At 50.3% G+C, this 26,963-nt stretch overlaps 1 protein-coding gene across 4 annotated transcripts in view; it reads right to left on the reverse strand.

Moving 5' to 3' along the window:
• Nucleotides 1-26,963, reverse strand: part of DNAI1 (dynein axonemal intermediate chain 1) — a 191,000-nt gene that overhangs the window by 96,965 nt on the left and 67,072 nt on the right. For all 4 annotated transcript variants that reach the window (XM_053296607.1, XM_053296608.1, XM_053296606.1 and 1 more), the window contains one exon: nt 1,071-1,321. In XM_053296607.1, coding sequence (XP_053152582.1) covers nt 1,071-1,321 — 251 coding nt within the window. The remainder of the gene's footprint in view (nt 1-1,070; nt 1,322-26,963) is intronic.

Genomic DNA, 26,963 nt, shown 5'->3' on the forward strand with positions numbered 1-26,963 from the left:
GCTGGTTTTGACCTTTAAAGCCCTAAATGGTTTGGGCCTGGGGTATCTGAGGGACCGCCTGCTCCCACGGGTTGCTGCCCGCTTGACAAGGACATCTGAGGGGGCCCTGCTCCGGGTGCCGACAATGAGGGAGGCCCGGCTGTCGTGCACTCGGGACAGGGCCTTCTCTGTTGCTGCCCCCAGACTCTGGAATGCTCTCCCAGTGGCCATTCGTTCCTCGGACTCCATCACGGCTTTTAGAAAGCTTTTAAAGACTTGGCTTTTTACCCAGGCTTTTACATGATCGTTTTCTACTGCAGCTTCTTTGTGTTTTTATTTGTTGTATTTGTTGTATTGTTTTTATGCCTGTTTTTATGTTTTTATATTTTTAACATGATGTTTTTATTCTTTTTATTGTATGTTTTTAACTTTTGTAAACCGCCTTGGGGTTATCTTTTTAACGAAAGGCGGTATATAAATGCAAAAATAAATAAATAAATAAATAAACCCTAGTGCCCCATGGGCTTGTAGGTTTGGGGGTGGTTGGCACCCTATGTGCACTACACCACCAGACGTGGCCAGCTTGGAGGAGGCCTGCCCAGCATCAGAGGAGAGGCGGCTCCTCAAATGGCAGTGGGTCACCCACAGACGGCCCTCCTGAGCAACGGCTGTTATTGCTACACCAGACTGGGATGCCTACTGTGGAGGAAATAAACTCTGTGTAGGGGAGGAGACTGGGGTGGTTTCCGCATGCTGGTTAACGACGGGCAGACATCTCTTGAAGTGGGACTAGGAACATCTTGGTGAGACACTAATTGCTACCAGGGGAGCACATCAGAGATCCATCAGGAGGCTCAGAGCAGGGATCGGCCATTTTGTCTCTCCAGCTGCTGTTGAATAAATTGTGGCTGGGGATGATGGGAGTTGTAGTTCAACAACAGCTGGAGGGCCACGGTTGCCGAGCCCTGCCTTAGGGAGTGGACGCTGCCTCTGTCACTACACCAGCCAGTTTTGAACTAGGACCTACATACAGGAAGACCAAGAGGGGTTGGGGGAAGAGGGGTGCATGGAAGAGCAGCCACAGGACCCACCTGCCACACGGGGTCGGTATGCTTGCCCGACTTGGCACTGCTCTTGTAGCCAGGTTGGGAGCTGATGGGCTTCTTCAGGTTGTAGATGGCCACGTTGCCGTCGTAGAAGCCCACCACAATAAGGTAGGGGTGCTCGACGTGGATATCAAGGCACATGATGCCGCTCTCGCTGTTGAAGATGTACTCGGGGAAGGAAGGGTTCTTCAGGGTGTACAGCAGCAGCATTCCTCGGCTCTGCTTCATGAAGTCATCTGGGCAAGGAGAAAAGATGTCACCCAAACCAGAACACCAAAGGAGTCTTCCTTTTATAAAACCAATCAAAGCAAGTGGCCATCATCACATCTTGTGGCAGTGAGTTCTATATATGCTATGTGCTGGTAGGGCCAACTCTTGACAGGTGGCCCTGACGTGGCCCTTTTTCTGGAACCAGAACCAAGGGCCTCTGAAGCTTATTTTTTGCTTTGAAGGCGACTGAGTGGACTGAACAAGAGGAGAGTTGAAGAGGAAGCTCAAAACGTATGTCAGGAAGGCCAGCACTCCGGCCTGACACTCCTGACCCAAGAGAGGGCTCTGACACCCACCTAGATCTGCCATGGAGACTGGGGGGGGGGGGGCAGCAGGCAGGCACTGCAAGCACAAGCCCCGCCCCCGCCCCCTGCCTTGCTAACCCTGCCCCTCTCCCTCCTTCCTTTGACCTCTCCAGATCAAGAAACAATCCTCTCCTCCTGCCGCCTCTCATCTGTTCGGAAGCCCATTCTCCCCTGCCACACTGTCCACTCTCTCTCCCCTTTATCACTTCGTGACCGTCTTTTCCTCTCTTGTCTTTTTCTTCCTCAGTCTCTCCCTGATCAGTTTCAGTTCTTTCTGCATTTGGGGAGGTTTCTGATGCTGAACAGCAAAGGTGTTGATTAAGAGAAGGATGCCTGTAGCAAAGACGGAAGTTTGCTAAACGCAGTTGTCAAAATGGAGCTCCGGGAGGCAAGGAAAGCCATCGCCATGGATCTGCTCTCAGCTGCTGCCACCGGGCGTCTTCTGCCACTCAGCAGGCAGGAAGTGAACGGATTCCTTGATGGAAATTCTCTAGCCCACCAGCACATGCCAGAGGCAGCCCTATTACATCCAGTGCAGGTTCTGCCTTGCACTCATTCCCACCCTCCCCCATATGTCTCCCCCAGAGATGAAAGTCTGGGTGGTATAGAAGTTAGTTCGTTCGTTCGTTAGTTAGTTCGTTAGTTAAATAAATAAATAAAGTGGGTTCTGCACAATGCTCTGTGGCACAAGGTCGTTGCTTGTGTAACCCATTCATGTGTAGCTGCCGAGCGCATCTCAAAGGATGGAGGAGGGGGCAGTATAAAGATTTTAAATAAATCAACGAATAAGCTCACTATTCCACAAATGCACTAAGTCCAATTTCCCCCTTTCTGGGCACAGTTTTCCATGATGACAGACTACCTCTAGGCTCAGAGACAGGCTGCCTCTGAGTCCCAGTTGCAGGGGAGTGACAGCAGGAGAGAGGGCATGCCCTCACCTCTTGACTGTGGGCTTCCCAGCGGCATCTGGTGGGCCACTGTGGGAAACAGGATGTTGGGCTAGAGGGGCCTCCTTGGGCCTGATCCAGCAGCAGGACTCTTCCTATGAATGGGATGCACCACTCTCCTCACAACCAACCTGGCCTGAGTCCAACCTAGTCATGCCAGACGCATCTCAGCCCAACTCTACCTCCTTCCTCTCCTTCGCCTGCCTGGAGAAACTCCTGGAGGAAACTCTGGCAGGGGCAGGAGCGGCAAGTGCTGCCAGAGGAGGAGCGAGTGGGGAGACAGACTGAGAGAGGCTGGCCATGTTGGCCCTGGTGCAGAAGGGCAGGCTGGACAGCTCTGGTCAGGTTCCTTTCATGGAAGCAGCTCGAACATTTCACTGGAGGCTGAGGTCATGAAGGGCTCTTAAACTGGTGGCAGAAATCCATCAGCGGCAAGCTGAGAGTGGGTGGGTGGAAGCCCCCGCCCACCAACCCCTGCAAGTGAATTGACTGAATATGCAGGGGGGGAGGAGGTCTCCTGGTGGCCCAAAAGATAATCTCCATGACCCCCAGGCCATGTCCATACGTCCGTGCAGCTCCAAGAGGAATATGTTCCTTGGCTAAGCAAGTGAGCTACAAGGAAAGCAGACCCTGCAGCAGAGCCACCACTCTCTTTGAGGACATTCCTTTGCAAAGCAAATCTGATCATCGGAGCCCTCTCCACACATGAAGGTCGTGCTCACCACCATTTCCGGCAGGCAGGAGGGGAGGCAAGATCAAGCTTACCTTCTCCCCAGACAATCACAGTCCCTGTGTGGGATGCGCAGCTCGTGCGCCCACATGATCCACGCTGTTCCCAGCAGTGTGGGTCTCTGGAGGCCAGGGAAATGGGTCCCGGCCTCCAGATACCCCTGAATGCACCGCGTGAGCAGCACGGGGCATTCGGGGATTCCTCCTCCTTCAGCCGGGAGCTCTAGGTGCCTGACTCTGGGTATGCTCGGGCTGCCTGCACAACCCTGGGCCTGGGCAAAGGGGGTGCTCAGTCCCTTTCAGCCGGGCAAAAGCCTGGGTCAAAACTCGGGCTACCAAGGGAGGCCACACCGGGATCAGCCTCGATCCTGGCGCTGCACACGAGCAGCGCTACCCAGGCAGTGCTAACCTGGGCCGGACTGCTCGTGCGCACAGCCTCTATGTTTCTCATCCTCAGGGACAGCCATCCCAACCTCCCCTTTCACAGAGAGTGCCTATGGCCCATGTTGAGATTGTTTTTATGAGAAACCGCCTTGAGATTGTTTTTAATGAAAGGCGGAATATTAATTCAACAATAAAAATAAATAACTGTTGTGTTTTGAGTGTGGTGAAGGGACACGGCCACCTAGTCTTCCATGACAGGAACAGAATTCTTGGCCCAAGTCAGCTTGTGAACTACTAGGCCACTGAGTGACGCTCTAGTCTAGGAGTTCACACAGGACTCCACTTTTCTCTCCTACACCAGGGATCAAACCAGACATAACAGGGGCACGAATGTTCCCTCGATCAATCTGTCTGTCCTGTTCATGCATGAAGCGGGGTGGGGGAACTGCACATCCAAAGGTGTGTGCAGGGAAAGGGAACACGATCCTCCTCATCCTGGTGCACTTCTGGTCAGGCTGAGAAGTGCCCAACGTGCCCCAGAGTGCTCCTGTACAAACCAGACCCACCCCCCTCGCACACACACACACTCCATCCATAGAGAGGGCAGACACAGGACTGAGCCAACTCAGTTGCCTCCCTCCCATTTTGTCCAGCCCTCCATTTCTGGGTCTGGCATTTTTTGTGGCAGGGAGGCTCTCGGCGGTGCCTCCATTCCGAAGCAGAGAGAGAGCTCGGGAGGCAGGGGGACAGGGAGGGAGCGAGTCTGTGTTCTGGCTGACAGCTCATGTGGCAGCAGGCTGTGACTTCCCAGCTCTGGAGCTCGTGTCACAGCCCTAACAGCTCTGCCACAGGCGAGGTGCTTGCCAAGCTCAGCGCCGACAAAATGGCTGTCAAAGGCTGACTCACCCTTGCAAGAGCACTGACTGGAAAACAAAACCCTAGCAATGTGGCAGCGGCAGCCAGAGGGGAGCAAAAAGGGAGCCCCCGCAGCGGGGACATGCTTGGAACACGGGTGCCCGTCCACCACCGCACTCAGCCAAAGAGGGACTGCAGCCCAGGAAGGCGATCCAAGGGGCTTCGTTCCTGGGGCCCTGACAGGAGGCTCCCGGGGAATACCTGGCTGGCCAGCCGGGCCGGATGCCAACAGATCAAGAGAAAGAGAGCCCTGAGGCAGGGAATGTGATGATGCAGGAGGTAGGAAGCCTGTGATTACAAGGAGGTCTTGTCAGACCAAAGATGGCACGGCCAGGCCACGGGTCCCCCAGCCCACAGGGGTCTTTCCTAGCTGTGCCACGCAGGTCACAAGACATCTTGCTGCCCAAGGCAAAGGACCATATCGCTCTTCCCCCCGCCCCCGGCACCTGTGGCTGGGTACTCAGCATTCTCAGACCACTGGCAACACACCCACGCACTCTCCAACAATGCCACAACCCTGGGGTGGGGGGGGATGAGCAGTTGTGGATCAGTTGGGTGGGCAAGGGGAGGTGCCACGGAGGGCAAGGTAGCGCCCATGGTGGCAGGGGCACTTGCCTTTCCCTGCCCTCCTCTCCACTGCCTGATCCTACTTCATGGAAGGGCTGCCCCTGACTTACTGCCTGAAATCTCTCATCTGGAGATGCTGGAAACTGGACCTGGAACCTTCTGCACGCAAAGCATTAGCTTTCCTTTCAGAAGTTGCCTTATACAGCCTTATTATACCCCTGCAATATTCCCACTACGCATCAAGATAATCAGGAAACATCCATCTTTGGGTGCCACCAGTCCATCAGTGTAGTGTAGTGGTTAGAGTGCTGGACTAGGACCAGGGAGACTCGAGTTCAAATCCCCATTCAGCCATGAAACTCACTGGGTGACTCTGGGCCAGTTACCTAACTTTCAGCCTAACCTACCTCACAGGGTTGTGGTGAGGATAAAAATAACCATGTACAAGTTGCTCTATGGGCTCGTTGGAGGAAGAGCGAGATCTAAATGTAAAAATAAAGAAATAAAACTTGGGATTGGGCTCTCTCAGTTGTCACCACTAGGTTGTGCAACATTGTGCAATTCTCTGCCACAAGATGTAGTGACAGCCAACAACCAGGAAGGCTTTAAGGGGTTTGGATAACTTCATGGAGGAGAGGTCTATCTACGGCTACTAGTTGGAGGGCTATAGGCCACCTCCAGCCGCAAAAGCAGAATGCCTCTGGGTACCAGTTGCAGGGGAGGAACAGCAAGAGAGAGGGCATGCCTTCAACTCCTTCCTGTAGGCTTCCAGCGGCATCTGGTGGGCCACTGTGCGAAACACGATGCTGGACTAGATGGGCCTCTTTGGGCCTGATCCAGCAGGGCTGTTCTTATGTTCTTATGTAATGTGTTCCCTGTGGGTATAAGACTTACCGTCTTTGGAGGCATTACAAACAGAGAGCCCTAACGACCCATCTTTTTATTTATTTATTTATTTATTCATTCATTTTCTATACTGCCGTTCCAAAAATGGCTCAGGCTGGTTTACACAGAGAAATAATAAATAAATAAGAAGGGTGAATTTTCAGTCTGGCTTTAATTAATACTAGCCTACCCACACAGAGCATCTGTGCACTATTTGGGGCTGGCTGTTCCCCCCTCCCTCCTTCCCCCCTCTCCCTCCTGCCCCACTCTCTTGCCCCCTCCCTCCTGCCCCCCTCTGCACTCTTTCCCACTCACCCCCTTTGCAATCTCTCCGCTGCTTCCCCACCACTTTCTTGTCTCGCCGGCCTGGCACGCCGCCTCCCGCCCCCGGCAACCAGGCTGGGACTTCGCCGCCACTGCCACCACCACCTCCCGCGGGCAGGCCCACCTTTGCTGCTGCTGCTGCCTTCCCCTTACCTGGGATGGCCGTGATGGCTGTCCTGCCGCTGCCTCCCGCGGGCAGGCCGGGCTTTGCCACCGCTGCCTCCCCCCCTTACCCAGGACGGCATGGCCAGGTTGTCCAGCTGCCGACTCCTGGCGGCTGCCATTTTTCCTTTGCCCCGAACTCTCGCCCAATGCTAGGAACTCTCGCGAGAGTTCCGCCGCCAAATCCAGGAGGACACGCATGCTGGCTAAGAGAATTAAATATATAGATTTAACTGGTTTTAAATGGTTTCTAAAGATGAGTTTCATTCTAATATTTTAACTGCTTTTTAAAAAATGTGAACCATCCTGAGCCGTTCTGAGATGGGCAGTATATACATGAAATGAATAAATGAAACAAACAAATCCACCAAGCTCAGCCTTGGCTCTTCTGCTCAGCCGCAGCTCTCCACGGACTCAGGCAGCCAACTCGCTCGCCCCGTTTGGCTGTCAAAGATCCCTGTAAGTGGAGATGTTGTGCAGAATGAGCTGGGACCTTTTGCACACCAGCCCCGTCCCTCAACCCTCCTTGTGCCTGCTGTGAAACTGCCTCCCACGGAGTCAGACGGGCCTCTGGGCCCAGCATCCTCTGCTCTGGCTAGCACCGGCCCTCCTGAGTCTCAGGCAAGGGCCTCCCGCCGCTCTGAGGCCCCAAGGCCTTTCCCCTGGAGATGCTGGGAGCTGGAGCTGGGGCCACTGCCTTTCTCTCTTTCAAGCTGCCCCCAAGGTTGCTGCTTCTCTCTGTGGCAAAGTGCACCGGAGCCATTTCTGGGGGTGAATAGGAAGCTGTTTGGAGGACGCAAGATTACGGCAAGCGGGGAGAAGTGAGGAAGAAAAGGGCAGGGAGACAGAGCGGGCAGTGAGGGGCCTTGGCTTTGAGGATGGGCAGGCAAAGGATGGGTGGGATTGGGGCATAGGTATGGTATTCTATTATAGGTATTTTAAAAACAGTCTATACGGAAGGAAATTTTCACATACATCTGCACTTTTGAGTTGCACCGGTCATAATTACTCTTGCTACATAATTAAACCTAAACAGTGGCCTGTCTTGACTCTCAGCGGGCACTCAGGTTTAAGCACCTGAGGAAAGGTGCTTTCCTGAAGGAAAGCCCTGTTAAAAACACCCCTGGGTTTCAAACAGGTTATTGAAAGCTTAAACTCTTTCTAGCTCCTGGAAAATTACTACCTCCATTCAGTGCCAAGCAGCGAATCCACCATGAGCTCAATTAATTTCAGTGGTGAAGGAGATGCGCCCAGAGGGCTCTGCCGGCGCCTGTAATGCAGGCTATAATGATCTGCCTCTTTGCACCAAAATTAGATAAGCATAATTTTGGAAGTAGGACCATATGAAATATTATTAACACATATTCCACAGCAATAACTAAAGACAGTGAAGTAAAATAACCCTTACATCTTCATCCCCTTCTTTTTAATTAGAGAGCTGAGAGCATCACTTCAGCATTTATAACACCTGCTGGACATGCCACATTCTTTCAACAAGAATTTTAAGGCAGCTCTCCCGCCCCCCTCTGCCGCCCCCCGCCGGCTTGCAGCGTACTAAACATTTAACAGTGCCATCAAGTGGCAAAAGCATTTGTTAGCTCCAGATTCCAGAAAGGATTTGTAAGAATCAAAGAGGACACACAGAGCCCTACTAGACCAGACCAAACACCCATGAAATCCAGCATTCGGTTTCACATCATGGGGAACCTGACACCTCTGGGAGGCCCCCAAGCAGGGCAGGAGGGCCAGAGTCCTCCCCCCCCCCACTGGGACGCAGAAGCAGCGGAAGGCAGCATCCTGCCAGCATGAACAGTCGCCAGGGACATTCTCCTCCTCCTCTATCCCTAAACTTCTTTCAAAGCTATCTGAGCTGGTAGTACCCACCGCACTTGTGATGACTACTGACCCAACTTTGGGGTCCCACAAGATTCAGTCATGTTCCCCATGCTGTTAAATCTCTACATGAAACTGCCAGGGGAAAGAAATGGGGGCTTTGGTGTCACCAATATGTGGACAGCCCTCAACTCTATCTCACGTTCTCATCAGACCCCAGGAAGTCAATGGGTGTGCTGAACTGGAGGCTGGTAACAAGGAAGGGCTAGATTTGGGAAACAGACCGAGGCTTATTCCAGATGTATGGGAGGGTAGCAGGAGAGTGGGGTCGGGCTCCCTCTTAACTGGGGCACCAGATGCTTCTAGGAAGCTGGACATGAACAGGGGTGGCCTTCTTCATAATCTGGTACTCAGAGGTAGACTGCTTCTGGACATGGAGGGTTTGCTTCATGACTGACAGAATATTAGCCTCCATAAAAGGATCTAATCCTTTGTAAAAGCCATCCTACAAGAGCGACTTCCACAAGTTAATCATGGTTATCTGTATATAACTTAAAATAAATTAAATGCTTCAGAGAAATCATGCGAGACACATCCCTGCCTCAAGGTTTCCAATCTAAATACAGACAAGTCACAAAGAATGGTTAGAAGCTTTCCGGCGAGCCAGCAAACCGACACAACACAAAGAGAAGGCATGGGATGAAAACAGAGAACAGAAAAATATTCCGGGAGGGAAAAGAAAGAGATATAGTCGTAAGGAACACTTTCTATGAAGGAAGAAAAGAACTAAGGTAGAAAAGAGAGGGAAGAGAAAAGCCCTTAGAGGGGGTGGGTTCAGATGACCCATGGCCAGTCCGGCTGGCTCAAACCTCTGGTTCCCGTGAGCCTGCACTCCCAGCACAACCTGCAACTTTTGTTCAAACGGTGCTGTCCAAACCTGCCAGTGTCTGCTTCCTGAAACATGCTTCCCTTCCACTCCTGCCATCCACCACTCAGCCTCAAGTGTAGGTTACAAGCGCAGGTTGGGTGGTGGAGGGAAGGGTGGCTGGGGAACTGGACACAGGCAGGTTTGGACAACACAATTGGAGCAGAAGCTCCAGCTCGAAGAAACCAAAGAAACCTTTCTCACAATACTAAAACCCCAGGGCCATCCAATGAACCCAGCTTTGCAGTGGGCTCACACTACTGTACTTGCCACGGGTTGTCTGAACCCACCCAAGGAGGAGGAGAAGTGGAGAGTAAACAAAACACCTGACCCAAGGAGTTGAGCAAAGGCAAGAAGGAGAAAACCGAAAAGTAGTGATGCAGGAAGGCAATGGCTGGCCGTGCTAAAGGACCAGGCTAAAGGGGAGCCAGCTGGCTGTTAACCCTGGTCGGCCACCCTCAGCTCCTTCTGAGGCATGCTCAGTCATATGTTGCCGGGGTGCCCATTTTGGGTTCCCAGAGGTTGGACTACAACACCCATCCTCTCCAGCCACAATGGGCTTTGGCCACTGGGAACCCCTACATTGCCTGAACAAGGACTTCCTTTTGTCACTCCTGAACCTGCAACAAAGTGCGCTTCATTGAGTGAGCCGACATTTTCAGTATTGTAGCAAAGCCATTCTGGCAAGCCCCTCTCTCCACACTCAGTGAACTGTCCACGGCCCCATGGATCTCCCCAGTGCTTTAGCTTGCAGGAGGTGGGCCAACTCACCGATCATTTTGGGTGGCCTTTTCTCCCCTTTCACAATATCCTTTTTGAGACAGGACAACCAGAACTGCACAAAATATTTCTCAATGCAACTACACCAAAGATATAGGAACATAGGAAGCTGCCATATACTGAGTCAGTATATACTTGCTGGTTTGTTTTCAGAGCCCTTCCTAATCATTCCTAACCCGACACATGCTTTTTTCACTGCTTAGGCACCCTGAGCTGACGTTTTCAGAGAGCTTTCTACTACAGCTTCAACATCTCAGTCCTCTTTCAAAACTAAGGCAAGTCTAGTCACACCCAGTTCAAACCTCATCAAAGTACATATTAAGTTCAGATATTTTTCATTCCAATATGCATCACCTTTCATCTTTTTACATTAAATCTCATCTGCCATCTTATTAGCCATCCACCCAGTTTGGAGAGAAGTTCTTTGCAGTTCTACCCCTGCTAACTCAGCAAAGAGGCACTTTAAAAAGTGATAATCTATATATATAATTCTCCTGGGTGTGCCCAGGAAAAATGCGTCCCGGCAGCCCAGCTGATTGGCTGGGCTGCGGGGCGCCTGATTGGCTGGCGCACCCAGGAGAACGGCGGTGGCGGCCATGGCCGAGGAGCCAGGCGGGCCCGACCGCGGAGGTGAAGCGGAGGCTGGAGGCCGCACTCGGGCCCTGCAGGCGGTGGCTGGCGGCCGCACTCGGGCCCCGCAGGCGGCGGCTGGCGGCCGCACTCGGGCCCCGCCGGAGACGGGGTGGGCGGGTGGAGAGAGCCACACATTCTGAGCACTCGGCCCGGCGTGGGGGTGGGGAAGGAGACTGGGACAGAAGGTGGGGGCAGTGGAGGAGACTGGGGCAGAAGGTGGGGGCAGCGGAGGAGACTGGGGCAGAAGGTGGGGGCAGCGGAGGAGACTGGGGCAGAAGGTGGGGGCACGGGGGAGACTGGTGCAGAAGGTGGGGGGTGGGGAAGGAGACTGGGACAGAAGGTGGGGGCGGTGGAGGAGACTGGGGCAGAAGGTGGGGCGGTGGAGGAGACTGGGGCAGAAGGTGGGGGTGGGGAAGGAGACTGGGACAGAAGGTGGGGGCGGTGGAGGAGACTGGGGCAGAAGGTGGGGGCAGCGGAGGAGACTGGGGCAGAAGGTGGGGGGTGGGGAAGGAGACTGGGACAGAAGGTGGGGGCAGCGGAGGAGACTGGGGCAGAAGGTGGGGGGTGGGGAAGGAGACTGGGACAGAAGGTGGGGGCGGCGGAGGAGACTGGGGCAGAAGGTGGGGGCGGCGGAGGAGACTGGGGCAGAAGGTGGGGGCAGCGGAGGAGACTGGGGCAGAAGGTGGGGGCAGCGGAGGAGACTGGGGCAGAAGGTGGGGGGTGGGGAAGGAAACTGGGCAGAAGGTGGGGGCGGCGGAGGAGACTGGGGCAGAAGGTGGGGGCGGCGGAGGAGACTGGGGCAGAAGGTGGGGGCGGCGGAGGAGACTGGGGCAGAAGGTGGGGGTGGGGAAGGAAACTGGGCAGATGGTGGGGTGGGGAAGGAAACTGGGCAGATGGTGGGGCAGTGGAGGAGACTGGGGCAGAAGGTGGGGGTGGGGAAGGAGACTGGGGCAGAAGGTGGGGGATGGGGAAGGAGACTGGGGCAGAAGGTGGGGGTGGGGAAGGAGACTGGGACAGAAGGTGGGGGTGGGGAAGGAGACTGGGGCAGAAGGTGGGGGATGGGGAAGGAGACTGGGGCAGAAGGTGGGGGCAGTGGAGGAGACTGGGGCAGAAGGTGGGGGGTGGGGAAGGAAACTGGGCAGAAGGTGGGGAAGGAGACTGGGGCAGAAGGTGGGGAAGGAGACTGGGACAGAAGGTGGGGTGGGGAAGGAGACTGGGGCAGAAGGTGGGGGATGGGGAAGGAGACTGGGGCAGAAGGTGGGGGCAGTGGAGGAGACTGGGGCAGAAGGTGGGGGGTGGGGAAGGAAACTGGGCAGAAGGTGGGGGCGGTGGAGGAGACTGGGGCAGAAGGTGGGGGCAGCGGAGGAGACTGGGGCAGAAGGTTGAGAACTAACTGGGCCTTAAGGGGGGGGGGAACTAACTGAGGCAGAAGGTTGGGGGGAGAACTAACTGGGCCTGAAGGTGGGGAGAGTGTACTGCCGCACAGATGCTCTGTGCGGGGTCAGCTAGTTCTCTTATATTTAACAACTGGCCCTATCCAACTGACCCCAGCACAGCATCCCTCCAGTGGTGGCGGCTGGTATCTGCCTTATTTTTATTTTTAGATTGTGAGCCCTTTTCGTAAATCCGTTAGCTCGGCTCACCCAACAGGATTTATAACCCCCTTCAACACTCCCCCTGTGAGTTAACAGAGAGCAGCAGCGAAGCTACACAAAGGAAAATAAAAGGCTCACAAAGAAAACAGTAAATGAATTAAGTCCCTCTGAACTGAACTAGGTACCCCCCTCTAACAATAACTGAGTAATAACTGAAAAGAAAACACAGAGCAAAGAATGAAAGAGTGAAGGACACCAGAAACAAGGAATTAACGGAACAAAGCAGGAAAGCATAAACAAGGGCACACTGGAATTTGGAAAAGCTATGAATTCAGAATAGCACACAGACTGCGGTCAGCGACATTGCTAACAGCATCTGAGCAATTGACAGACTGCTAAATATATACGGTTCAAGAGAACCAGCAGCCAATCAGGCTTCCCTGAGTCAGCACTTCTGCTTCCTCTCTTGTTATCTCCTGCGCCTGCGTGACTCCCACTGAGCTTGCCTCTTGAGACGTCTTCTCAAGACAGGTGAAATCCCAGGCTCCTCCTCATCAGAAATCATGTCTGGCAGCTGTTCCAAATCCTCAGCACCAGAGTCTGGTCTCCCTGCCAAAGCCTGTTGCTGTGCCTCTGAGCCCTCACTAGCAAGAGAATCCTCCTGCTCTGACTCTTCTGAGTCAGAAGTCTGAGCCATGACAGCCCTTTGGGGACACAAGGACAGCTTATTTATGTCCTTTATATTTTTCTGCGTAAACTGTTTTGAGAACTTTGGCTGAAGAGTGGTATATAAATATCATTATGATGATGATGATGTAGTTCTTTACAATCTGCTTTGCATTTCACTGCTGTTGAAGTACATCTGACTGCATCTAGAAGATACATTCCAAGTAGCAGGGAAGTTGGCCTGTCAGGTTAGGGTCAAAAGCAGAACTTGCAGGACCAGGGACAGCTCCAAGGCTGCAGACAATTTGCTTCAATAAAGCACAGAGCTAAACTGAGGCGACGACTTCTTCCTAGTGCAGGCCTTGAAGGCAGCCCACACCCCACCTCTCTCTGGAAAGCAAGCTGGATTCAAGGGCTACCTTTGGGCATATACACCTGTCCAAACCCTAAAACTGGCATTGCAAATCAAGCATTCTGGCTGTTCCAAACAAAAATTAGGAACATAGGAAGCTGCCATATACTGAGTCAGACCATTGGTCCATCCAGCTCAGTATTGTCTACACAGACTGGCAGCGGCTTCTCCAAGGTTTAAGGCAGGAGTCTCTCTCAGCCCTATCTAGGAGATGCCAGGGAAGGAACTTGGAACTTTCTGCTCTTCCCAGAGCAGCTCCATCCCCTGAGGGGAATATCTTGCAGTGCTCATTCTTCTAGTCTGTTAAATTCCACTTAATGGGGGGCACCAGGCTGTCTCAATCATGTATCTTTTGGATTTCCTCCCTGAAGAATGAGACAGGCTCCTTTTCTCCTTGCTCTGAGGTGAGTTTTGCCAACTTTTCATTTTTGTTTTTACAGGCATTTGGTGTACAATCCGTTTTCCTGCTGCTTGTATGCTGCTTTGGGGTCTGTTGATGTTGCTTTTTACTGTCATATATATTACTGTTTTGATATCTCTACACAGATTTTGTTACAATTGTGGAAAGAATAAAATGAACTGAAATAAGTAATAAGTATATCACTTATCATTATTTAATCCTCAATAATGAAAAATTTTTAGATTGTGAGCTCTTTGGGAACAGGGATCCATCTTATTTATTTATTATTTCTCTACATAAACCACCCTGAGCCATTTTTGGAAGGGCGGTATAGAAATTGAAATAATAATAATAATCTTTATTTTCTGTATGGTAGATACTACTTCTGCATACTTATGACTTCTCTGTCCTTTAGGATTATTTGTATTTTTCTATAGAAATGTTTTTTAAAACCACTTTTAAAATAATCAATAAACAAATACTTGAAAGGAAAGCATTCTAGGCTCGAACTCAGCATTCTTACACTGTTCAGTAGCTTCCTACTCTTCAAGAGAGCGGGGCTGAGCCATTCAGCGTGCTAACTCATTGGGGGCTTATGGTGCCATTCCGACGGACGGAGTGCCTGGCTTTGGGGTCCCAATCTACCACTGACCCCTCTTCCTCAAAATGCTTTGGGAGAGATTGGATCTTGGGCAGGTATAGTCTTCAGCACCCACAAGTCAAACAGGATAGGGGGAATCATAAAGACCCCTAACTGCTCCACATTGGATTTGGAGGAGCTGTTCCCACGCAACCTGTTTTGGAGAGAAGGGAACGCAGGAAAAGTCTTGCTTTGTTCTAATGATGTTTCTCTTTTTGAAAAGGTTTGGACACATCCTGTCCTGCCTCTTTCAATGCCAGTGTCAGGTCATTGACTCAATCCACAAATCCTCATGTGCAGCAGCAGGCTGCAGACACACAACTGCATGAAAAAAGTGCTGCATGCTTCTCTTCTGAACAGAGGGCTGGTGCTGGGTTGGGGGACCCAGAAGGGTTCGTACGTGGGGGAAGGACTGTGCCAAAGGTCTGAGACAGTCTTCTTTAATAATAAAAAGTCTACATAAATTATTCGGAAGGAAAAGATGATGGGCCAGGATCACCCCCTGCCACTGTCTAGCCAGTAACAGACTTAGATCTCTGATTAAGTACAACTAAATAAATGCATAATTGCAATCACAGCAATTATCTGAGCTGATTGCAGAATGCTATCTTTTAAACCTTTTGGGGAAAAGTGATAGCTAAGCTGCCACATTACAGGAGGTGGTTTAGAACGCGTTCTCTTATGTGCATGCATCTCTCTCTCTCTCTCTCTCTCTCTCTCTCTCTCTCTCTCTCTCTCACACACACACACACACACACACACACACACACACACACACACACACACACACTCCTACCTGTCTCCACAAACAAGGTGTTGAATATTTCCCCACAAATTAACTGAACTTCCCAATGGTCATCAGAAAGCCCCAGAGTGCAGCTGAGGATGTGAATGTGAGGCAATAGAGGCCTGGAATTGAATTGCTTAGGCTGGGACTGCATCCTTGTCAGCTGGGAAGCCACATGCAAAAGGTGATAATGCATTTTAAGAAGGAAAAGGCATTGCTCTTTCCAGGTCAAGCTGAGGACATCTGAAGGATGAGATTTGCCACATTGAAGAAGGTGCAGCAAATCCTGGGGTGCTTGGGGACATGCCAGAAAGAAGGTGACATACCCATTCTACACATTCTCAGATACACCACCCAGTGCAGAAACTAGATTCTGATTGTGGGGAAATCAACCTTTGTTTTAAATGAACAAGTGTTTCTAACCCTCATAGTTTGGAGCCATATAGGCTCCATTAATCAGAGCATAAACTATGCTCGTTCTGTTGTTCCCTTATTACCCAAAAAGCATGCACGCACGCACGCACGCACGCACACACACACACACACCCCTTTTCTGAGTGTGGAGAGAACATAGGCGGCTGCTTGAAAGCTTGAGAATGCATACAATCAGTCAGGAGGAGATCAAACAGAATATAAAAGCTTCCCCAGTTATGATCCATCAGTGTGCTTAGCAATTGCACAGTGTTGCCATCTTACCCTTCCTGCACTTTGCCCTGGTCAGCTGCCTACCACTTTGATTCCAAGCTGCAGGATCCACACAGGAGGGTGATTGCTGCGGCTGCTGGTGTGACCCCTGCCGATGTACAGGGCCATCACCTGCACGGAGCTGCAAGCAATGCTAGTTCCAACTACATGCTCCGACGTTCCTCATCTTCCAGGGTACATAGACCTTGTGATCCTTTCTTCAGCTCCTTACTGTTTGTTGTCAGAGGAGCAGCAACAGAGTGTGCGGGGCCAGGCTCCTGCAGAGAACGGCCCTACTTCAGAAGCAACTACGATGCTAAGATCAAAGTCCGGCCTGAGTGCCATCTGCACAGGTAGCCTTCTCCATCCTTGTTCCTTAACGTACCACTTGTCATGCCCAGGCAGTATGCTTCACAAGCCCTGCCATGGCCCCAGCCCTGAGCTGCCGTGCAGAGTAGGGCCCTATATGGGGGGCAGTCAGACTGGAGAAGCCAGCGCCAGACTCAGTCCCAGCCCCCAGCCCTGACACCCGGTGGGAGACTGAACATGCCCGCTGAGACCCTGGAATCAGCAAGCCCCAAGCTCCCAAGCTCCCCTGCCTCTTCAACACCCCACACCTCACGGTCACCCAGGCATGCACAACAGCACCAGCAGCATGCCCGGAAGGATCCAATGGAGCAAAGCCCAAGCGCTAGGCTCTTGGCCGGAGAGGGCTGCCCCTTTCAATGACTCTGCTCTCCAGGCGGGGTGGTGGAGGAGGTATTTAGGGTTTTGTTCTTCCTCAGGCCTTTGTTGGAGCAAGATGGGAGCTCTGATGCTGAAACCCCTGCTGCCCTGCCAGTTCCCAATTTCAACAAAGGACGGGCCCTCTGCACTTTATGAAGTTTACAGTTTCCTGTAAACTAGTTCAGCAGTAGAGCAGATGCTTTGTATGCAGAAAGTCCCAGATTCAGTGCCTGACATCTCCAATCAAAAGGCTCTCGGATAGCAGGGCTGGGAAACCGTTTCTCTGCCTGGGATCCTGGGGAGTTTCTTTGCAGAGTTTCTGCCAGCCGGAGTAGACAGCATTGAGCTCTAGATTGACCAACAGTCTGGCTCAGTACGAAGCAGCTTCCTATGGTTCTAGTTATACACATTAACTTTCTGTTGCTGCTGCCTATCCGATTTGGTGGGGACTGGGCTCAGAAGACTCATGAAACATTTGTCCACATGAACTTTGCCAGGGAAAGGGAAAGCATGAAAAGGATCACGTCTATTCCCAGGAGTCTGCTGTTTCAAGAAGGCCTTTGGAATTGATTAAGCTGGTTGTCCTTGCTATCTTTGTAGCTCAGGGGCGTTTTACTCAGCTGGTTTATTGTGTTAGGAGTTCCTGATGCAATATAACCTTTGTTGTATACTGCCATGTCATTTTTCTTTTTGATATTTTATTCTTTCAGATGTCTCAATGCAAGACACTTTGGAAAAACAAGCCTTTTTTCCTTCAAACAAACAGGAGGAGGGGAGAGTTTGAGGGGCTGGTTTATTTTTAAGGGAGAAGTCCCAGTGTGTGTGTCTGTGTTTGTTTCTTGCCAGGGCTAGCATTTGCTAGGATTTGCATAGGGGGCATTTAGTTGTTGTTGCTCCCCGCCTGGAGGGGGACGGTCAATGGGAAGGGCCACATTCCTATGAGCCACATTCCTGTGTCTCAGTTTGAAGCCCACTCTCTATATAGGAGGTGAAGGCCCGAGAACTTAGAGAACAGAGCTTAGCGAACAAGGCATTGGAATTTTGCATGGAGTTTAGTGGGGAAGTGTGCAGGGGAGCCTAAAACAAGTCCCCACGATAACAAGGAGCCCAGTGGAAAGAGAAGGTAAGTACTACTCCCTCCTTCATATTCTTGAGAAAGGAAGTTTGAACAGTTAAATAGCTGACCAATACAGCTAAGACCTAACTTTCTAATAAACAATCTCTAAATACTATAAACAGCCAACAAAACCAGTTATGAAGATAGAAAGCCAGCAGGGGAGGGGTACTTCCCAGTGTATTGGGATTCCAGTGGCATCTGGTGGGAAACTGGACTAGATGGGCTTCCTTCGGCCTGATCCAGCAGGGCTGTTCTTACGTTCTTATTGCATGAAGTGTTGCATGTATGACTATTTGGAAACCAGGTATGGCTGCCGATATGTTTCCAGATGAAATACAAAGTGCTGGTTATTACCTATAAAGCCCTTAACAGCTTGGGTCCAGGCTATTTAAGAGAGTGCCTTCTTTGTCATGAACCCTACCGCCTATTACGATCTTCTGGAGAGGTCCGATTACAGATGCCATCAGCCTGTCTGGTGGCGACCCAGGACCGGGCTTTCTCTGTGCCTGTCCCAGGGCTTTGGAATATGCTTCCTGCTGAAATAAGAGCATCTCCTTCTCTGTTCATTTTCAGGAAGGCCCTCAAGATTCTACTGTTTTCACAGGCTTTTAATTAGAGTTAATTTTTAATAATTTTAACAATTTGTTTTAATAACTGTTTTATGTTGTTTTTTATGTGTCATGTATTTTAATCTATTATGACTTTTAAATATTTTAAATGTTGTTCACCACCTAGAGATGTACATATCAGGCAGTATAAAAATATGAAAAATAAATAAATAAATAAATAAATAAATAAATAAATATTTGCTCCATGGGCAGAAGTCATGGGTGTGTGCTCGGTGCAAGGAGCTCCTGGCTGTCAGAGAACAAGTTCGTTCCCTCGAGACCAAGGTGGCAGATCTGGAGAAGCTCAGAGAGACAGAGATGAGACCTTCAGGGACATGGTAGAGGCATCCCACTCCAGGGCTGATAGCTCCTCTGCTGTCAGGGAGAATGAAGGTCTTGGGGAAGGAGGACATCAGTCTGAGGAAAAGGAAAATGCTCCTTTAGAAGGGACCCCTTCCATGGATGATGAGCCCATATCCTCTCACACAGGGGATACTCCTTTGGGGGGTGGGGGCCTCCTTGTAGTGGGTGATTCAATCATTAGCGGTATAGAGATCTGGGTTTGTGAACCACGTGTTGGCCGCACGGTGACTTGCCTGCCTGGTGCAAAGGTTGTGGACATTACGCAGCATCTAGACAGGCTCCTAGGCAGTGCTGGGGAGGAGACAGCTGTCGTGGTGCACGTCAGCACCAACGATGTGGGGAAATGTAGTCGGGAAGTCCTGGAAGCCAAATTTAGGCTGACAGGTAGTGTATGGAATTCCAGGACCCCCAAGGTAGCATTCTCAGAAATGCTACCTGTTCCATGTGCAGATTCAGCAAGACAGGCAGAGCAGAGGAGTCTTAATGCGTGGATGAGATGTTGGTGGTGGGAGGAGGGGTTTAGATTTGTTAGGCACTGGGATACATTTTGGGGCAAGCGAAGCCTGTGCAAAAGAGATGTGCTCCACTTGAACCAAGATGGAACCAGACTACTGGTGCTTATAATCAAAAAGGTTGCAGAGCAGCTTTTAAAATGATGCCTGGGGAATAGCCGACAGGAGCTGGGCAGTATCCGGATTGGAAAATGCCATCCCTTAAGGTGTGAGGGTGTAAAAGATTCAGATAAAACAGAAGAGGGCAGAGTAGAACCACATAAAGAGCAGACAGAAGGCTGTGCTAGATGGTCAAAGAGATCAAAGAGCCCCCCTCCCAATAGCATACACTAGGTAAGAGATTCAGAGTATAGGTGCCTATATGCCAATGCCAGAAGCCTCTGAGTCAAGATGGGTGAGCTGGAGGGCTTGGTTGCTAACGCAGAAATAGATATAGTGGGCATAATAGAAACATGGTGGAACAATGAGAACCAGTGGGACACTGTTATCCCTGGATATAAACTCTATAGAAAGCAACAGGGAGGGGCACTTTGGAGGTGGAATAGCACTGTATGTTAAAAGAAGGGATAGAATCTAACAAGCTAGAAAACGTAGGTGGACCGGAGTCCTCCACAGAAACCGTTTGGGTGACAATACAAGGCCTGAAAGGAAATGTGCTATTGGGGATGTGCAATCGCCCTCCGGATCAAAACACTGACAGTGACTGGGAGTTGCAGGAGGAAATCAGGGAGGCATCAAAGAGACACAGAGATGTAATAATAGGTAACTTCAATTACCCACACAGAGACTGGGTAAAACTACCATCAGGTAATGAAAGAGAGGTCAAATTTCTAGATACGCTGAATGACTGGAACAGTTGGTCTTGGAACCAACCAGAGAGAAGGAGACCTTGGACTTAACCCTGTGTGGCACACAGGACCTGGTGCATGATGTCAGTGTCATCGACCCTTTAGGGAACAGTGACCATAGTGCGATCAAATTCAGCATACATGTGGGGAGAGAATCACCAAGGAAGTCTAACACAGACACTTTGAATTTCAGAAGAGGAAACTTCTCCAAAATGAGGACGAGCATGGTGAAAAGAAAACTGAAAGGAAAATCAGCAGAGTCACTTCACTCCAGTATGCATGGAGTTCACTCCAAACCACAATACTAGAAGCCCATTTAGATTGTATACCCAAAAGGAGGAAAGGTACCACCAAGACCGGGAGGATACCAACATGGCTAACAGGTAAAGTCAAAGAAGCTATAAAGGGGGAGAAGACTTCCTACCAAAATGCGAAGGCCTGCCCAAATGAAGAGAACAAACTCTGGAAAAAGAAATGCAAGGTGACAATAAGGGAGGCAAAAAGAGAGTTTGAGGAACATTTAGCTAACAGCATCAAGCAGAATAACAAAAACTCCTTTAAATACATCAGAAGCAGGAAACCTGCTAGGAAGGTCATTGGACCGTTAAGACAATGAGGGAGTGAAATGGATTATTAAGGAGGTTATGGAGGCTGCAGAGAAGCTAAATGTGTTCTTTGCATTCGTCTTCACAGCAGAGGATACTGAGCATATACCTGTTCCTGAAACAGGATTTTCAGGGAAGGAGGCTAAAGAACTGAGTCAGAGAGAAGTGACAAGAGATTATCTAAACTGTCTGGAAAACCAGCAAATCACCAGGGCCGGATGGCATCCATCCAAGAGTCCTCAAAGAACTCAAAAGTGAAATTGCTGACCTCCTTGCTAAAATATATAACTTATCCCTGAAATCGGGCTCTGTACCAGAGGACTGGAAAGTAGCCAATGTAACACCAATGATCAAAAAGGGATCCAGGGGCAATCTGGGAAATTACAGGCCGGTTAGCTTAACGTCCGCTCCAGGCAAATTGATGGAAAGCATCCTCAAGGATAAGGTTGTAAAGCACATAGAAGAACAGGCCCTGCTGGGAGAGAACTAGCATGGCTTCTGCAAAGGGAAATCTTACATCATGAACCTTTCGGAGCTCTTTGAGAGTGTCAACATGTGTGTGGATCAAGGTGATCCAGCTGATAAAGGTGATACCTGGACTTCCAAAAAGCTTTCAACAAAGTTCCCCATTAAAGACTCCTAAGAAAACATAGCAATCATGGGATAAAGGGATAAGTACATGTGTGGATTGCTAACTGGTTGAAGGACAGAAAACAGAAGGTAGGAATAAATGGAGAGTTTTCACAATGAAGGGAAGTAGGAATTGGGCTCCCCCAGGGATCTGTACTGAGACTGGTGCTTTTTAATTTATTCATAAATGATCTAGAAGTTGAGTAAGCTGCGAGGTGGCCAAATTTGCAGATGATACCAAACTCTTTTGGGTAGTGAAATCCTAAAAGGATTGTGAGGAGTTCCAAAAGGATCTCTCCAAACTGGGGGAGTGGGCGACAAAGTGGAAAATGTGATTCAGTGTTGGCAAGTGTAAGGTGATGCACACTGGGATGAAAAACCCCATCTTCCAGTATACGCTGATGGGATCTGAGCTGTCGGTGACTGACCAGGAGAGGGATCTTTGGGTCGTGGTGGACAGCTCGTTGAAAGTGTCGACTCAATGTGCGGCAGCTGAAAAAAAGTCCAATTCCATGCTAAGGATCATTAGGAAAGGGATTGACAATAAAATGGCTAATATTATAATGCCCTTGTACAAATCTATGGTGCTGCCACATTTGGAGTACTGTGTGCAGTTCTGGTCACCGTATCTTAAAGAGGACATTGTAGAACTGGATAAGGTACAGAAGAGGGCAACCAAGATGATCAGGGGCCTAGAGCACCTTTCTTACGAGGCAAAGCTACAACACCAGGGGCTTTTTAGTTCAGAAATAAGATGACTGAGGGGAGACATGATAGAGGTGGATAGAGAGAAATTCTTTTCCCTCTCCCATATTACACTAGAACCAGGGGTCATCCCATGAAATTGATTGCCAGGAAATCTAGGACCAACAAATGGAAGTACTTTTTCACACAATGCATAATCCACTTGTGGAATTCTCTGTCACAAGATGCGGTGACAGCCAACAACTTGGATGGTTTTAAGACGGGTTTGGATAACTTCATGGAGAGGTCTATCAATGGCTACTAGTCGGAGGGCTATAGGCCACCTCCAGCCTCCAAGGCAGGATGCCTCTGAGTACCAGTTGCAGTGGAGTAACAGCAGGAGAGAGGGCATGCCCTCAACTCCTGCTGTAGGCTTCCAGCGGCATCTGGTGGGCCACTGTGTGAAACAGGATGCTGGGCTAGATGGGCCTTGGGCCTGATCCAGCAGTGCTGTTCTTATGTTCTTATGGATTATTTCTTTTATAGAGCAGCGTACCCTCTTTAAAAATGAAATAAACTGAACTCCAAATGGGATCCACTTAAAATTCAATAATAAAATCAAAGAATAAAACAACACATACAACAATAGAGAGAAATAGTAAAATCTAGAGCCAGCAGCAAAACAATACTACTACTACTAATAAAAGACTTACTAAAAAGAAAGACTTACTAAAAAGAAAGATAGGCCACACTTCACTAGCCAGCTGATTCCACAGCTTAGGGGCCATCACAGAAAAGGCCCTTTTGGCAGTGGCCACCAACCTAACAGATGTCTGAGAGGAGCAGAAGAAGAAAGTTGATGTGCTTAATTATCTGAAATGTATACCTATGGCCATATGAAGCTGCCTCATACCATGTCAAATCACACGTCCATCTAGCCCAATGTTGTCTGCTCCAATTGGCAGAGACCTCCTAGGATCCCAGGCAGAAAAAGCGTTTCCTCAGCCTCGCTATCCGAGGGCCTTTTGACTGGAGATATAAGGAACTGAACCAGCCCCTTCTGCATGTAAAGCCACTGCTCTACCACGGAGCTATGAGGGTGGGGCCACAGTGGTAGAGCATCTCAGTGGTAGAGCATCTACTCTGCATGCAGAAGGCCCCAGCTCCAATCCGTTGCAGCATCTCCAGGCAGAGCTGGGAGAGAACCCTCCCAGGCTTGGACTGGCCCACAGGGCAACAGGGCAGATTCCCGGTGCGCCCCACCTGCAGGTTGCCCCTGTGCCCCGCCGCACTCAGCAGCAATGAATACTCCAACCTTTAAGCACCCCTTCTGCTCAAAACCTGGCGCGCTCCGCACATACATCCCACTGCCCTCTCAGTGCCCCCAGTCTGGACCTGCCCATCTCTGGAACCTTGGGGAGTTGCTGCCAGTCAGTGTAGAGTGAGCTAGATGGAGCAACGGTCTAACTCAGGGTTTCTTAACCTTGGGCCCCCAGATGTTTTTGGACTACAACTCCCATCATCCTCAGCCACAAAGGCCATATCTGGGGATCATGGGAGTTGTCGTCCAACAACATCTATGGGCTCAAGGTTAAGAAACCCTAGTCTAACTCGGTAGAAGGCAGGTTCCTATGTACTATGGGATTGTCAAGAGATTTTCATCACTGGATCTGAAAGGGTGGGAAAGTAAATGGAAGAAACTCCGGTCTTAAATATTCTGGACCCAGACCATGAAGAGCATTAAAAGTAAGCAGCAGCACTTTGAATTTGAACAAATGGGATGACAATTGGACTGCAGCAGATAAAGGAATGAGACCCCACGGCCCTGATGTTGTGGGCACTTAATAACTAGCTTCCTTTAATAAAAAGCAGCCTTGCTTTGCCAAGAAGTGTGTAATGGCTCCTGGGACCACCAGCTCAGGTCTATTTTTGTTCCATCCGCAGAAAGAGCTTTTCCCAGTTAGAATCAAAGATAAATAGGGAGGCTCCTCTTTGTGCAAGAGCTGTAAAGTGCTTTGAAATTGCCAAATAACTGAACACAAACAGCCAGTGATTGGAGCGCGGCAGTCTTGCTGGGAGGCGATAGAGCTTCATGGCAAACTGAAGTGCCCCTTGCTTCTCGAAAGGTGCATCGTTAGGAATCCCTCTAGCATCTGGCAACCGAAAGCCTGAAATATGGATGCTTTTCAGAGCAAGAGTAGTAATTCCTTCCCAGGGAATTGCCACTTGCTAAATTACAGGCTTCACAAGAGGATTCAGATTTAAAGTAGGCCTTGACACTTCAGAATGGCACAATGAAAGTTGCTTGTTCCTGTATATGCAGTCACGTGGCAGGTGGAGTTTGAAAGGAATTCACAACATGATGAATTCATGACCAAGAAAGATGAGGCTCTCTCTAGGCAAAAAGGAGGCCTCCTCAAAGTCTGGTTTACTGCAGAAATGCCAGATGCGAGAACCTCTTGGCTATGTCTTTGTCAAGGATTTTAAGGGATCGAGTTCCAAGGCTTGAACACATTTGGCCAAGGCCAACAGGGATTTTCTAACGCCAAAAGCAGCACTCTCAGATCCAACCAATACTGTAACGAGGGCAGTGTTGAAGGCAGCCCCATTGCCACTGCTTGCTCCCTCCCTCCCTCCCTCCCTCCGCCACCAGCCCGCCTGCCTTTGATGGGATACCCTAACCCTAACCCTAGCACCCTGCAATAGGACTGCAGCATGGGGAACTGCCACCTTTAACCCTTTGTGCCTGTGGCCAGCACTGGGCCCGAGAGAACAGCAAGCGGGGCATGGGGGAGAGAAGTGGGCGGCCCTCCCAGGCTTCAGCGGTCTGTGTGCAGCCGCACCACCTGCTCGTATAGTTGCTACATGCCTGGCAGTATCTTCTTCTTCAGGTGTTCTCTCCTACCGGAGGTTAGCTATTATTAAGGTTATTCTGACTTAGGATGCCGCTGCTCTAAAAGGTTGTAAGGATGTGCATCCAAACCATTCTGGCAAATTTTTCAGCCAGGATGTTCCTCATCTTCCGACACTATTTCTTCCTTTAATCTTTCCCGGCATGATGAACTGCAGTAAGGAGTATTTCCCCACTCTAATAACATGGCCAAGATATTCAAGTTCCCTTCTCTTCATGATGTTAATTAGTTCTTTCTCTTTTGTCACTCTTCTCAAAACTTCCTCATCGGTAATTCTATCTACCCATGATATTCTTAATATACATCAATATATCCAGAGCTCAAAAGATTCTAGTCTGTTCATATTCTGTTTGGCAGTATCTGTTCTTTAATGATGGGTACACAACTCAGCACCTCAACTTGAGCATCTCAGCACCTTGAGCATCTCAACATTCATTTTTTTAAAAAATAAGTTTTTAGTCCTCATGTCCGTGAAGTTAAGTTCAAGCAATATCTGAGCAACCACTCATGAAATCTCAGACACCAGTTGAGAGAGCTGGGGCCGTGTACCCTTCCTCATAACTTGGGGATTCCCTCCCACAGGGTGACTGTCTTGCCTCTTCTGTTTGGAATTCTGAGAAGCAGGCAAAGACGCTCTGTCAGGCTTTAGCCGGGGTCTGTGGTCAGCCGAGGACAAGGCCGAGGTCAGAGCAAGCAGATTGAGCTCCGTGGGGCCAGAGGCAGAGGGGGCTGAGGGCTGATTTCCAGAAAGAACAGCTGGGCACGGCAAGGTGAGGCACCAGCGGTCTGCAGCTGCTCGCCACAGTGACACGTTGCTCCATGACACCAGGGCCACAGAGGCCGAGGTATGCCAGGCTTGGCCTAGAGGGTCAGCTGACAGCTGCTGCCACCTAGCTCTGGGGCAATGCTTAGTTCGCTGGGTTTGCAAGAGGAGGCCGAGCATCATCAGCAGTCCAGGAGGCAAGGGGCCAGGCCCTGGCGGCGGCTGCTGCTGCTGCTGCTGGGCTCCTCACTGGCGATGTCTCCCCCCCCCGCCCTCCCGGCACCTCCCAGCCTCCTGTTTAGACAGGCCTGCCGTTGTGGACAGTCTGCTCCCCTAGAGCTGCCGGTTTCATCTGCCTCAGCGGAAGAGTGTGTGTGGAGTCTGCGCTCCCCTTTTGCCATGAGATGGGTTTGTTGGTATGGGGTTACAAACACAGCAAATGTGTGCTTGCTCTGAGAGCCCTCAGGCCAAACAACAGCATATATAAAACAAATAAGTAAGCAGCAGGAGCAAAATCAGTCAGGCAAAATCAAGGAAACTGGTTTGTCCATTTGCTTTCCTGGGGCTGCAGAGGCCAGCTGCTCTTGTGCGGACCCGCCAGGGGAGGCCAGTGCAAAAGGCAGGCGGCCCAGAGAGCCAGCCCAGCAGTGGCTCGCCTGCCAAAGGAGCCACAGATTCTGACGCTCCTGCCTGGCATACAAATCACAGGCCAAGCACATGATGTCCACCACATCACAGGAAGCACATGAGTGGGACCAATGTGCTTGTTGTTCCTTATAACCTAAAAAGCCAGAACATTGGGCGGGGTGAGGTGGCTGGGGAGCATGACAACATGGGGCTATTTGTCCCTGCCATAGTTGTGAGCGGGAAACACCCCACCCCCCGCACACACACCACCCTGGCTCCTATTTTCCCCGGCAGCATCAGAGCCACACTCTTGGAGCTGAAGGCACTTACGTTTTCTCAACCTCCTCATGATTATTCGGCTGCTGTTAATCAATGCCACAGGGCGGGACTACATTATTGGCCAATTAAAAATGAAATTGATCTACTGGCTAGTCTAGGAGAAATTAGGCAAAATATTGGAGACCTTAAATTACGAAACAGCAATCAAGCTGCCAGCTAGACTTAATGACGCACTCGAGCGCTACATTTGTTTGAGGGCTTCACAATCTAATAAGGGCCATCAGTTTTACATGTACGGCCACCGTGCCTTGCAATATTTCCTGTTTAGAAAATGTATTAGTACAGAGGATTACATTGGCAC

Source organism: Hemicordylus capensis, chromosome 2 (genome assembly GCF_027244095.1).
Source record: "Hemicordylus capensis ecotype Gifberg chromosome 2, rHemCap1.1.pri, whole genome shotgun sequence".
NCBI classification, from domain to species: domain Eukaryota; kingdom Metazoa; phylum Chordata; class Lepidosauria; order Squamata; family Cordylidae; genus Hemicordylus; species Hemicordylus capensis.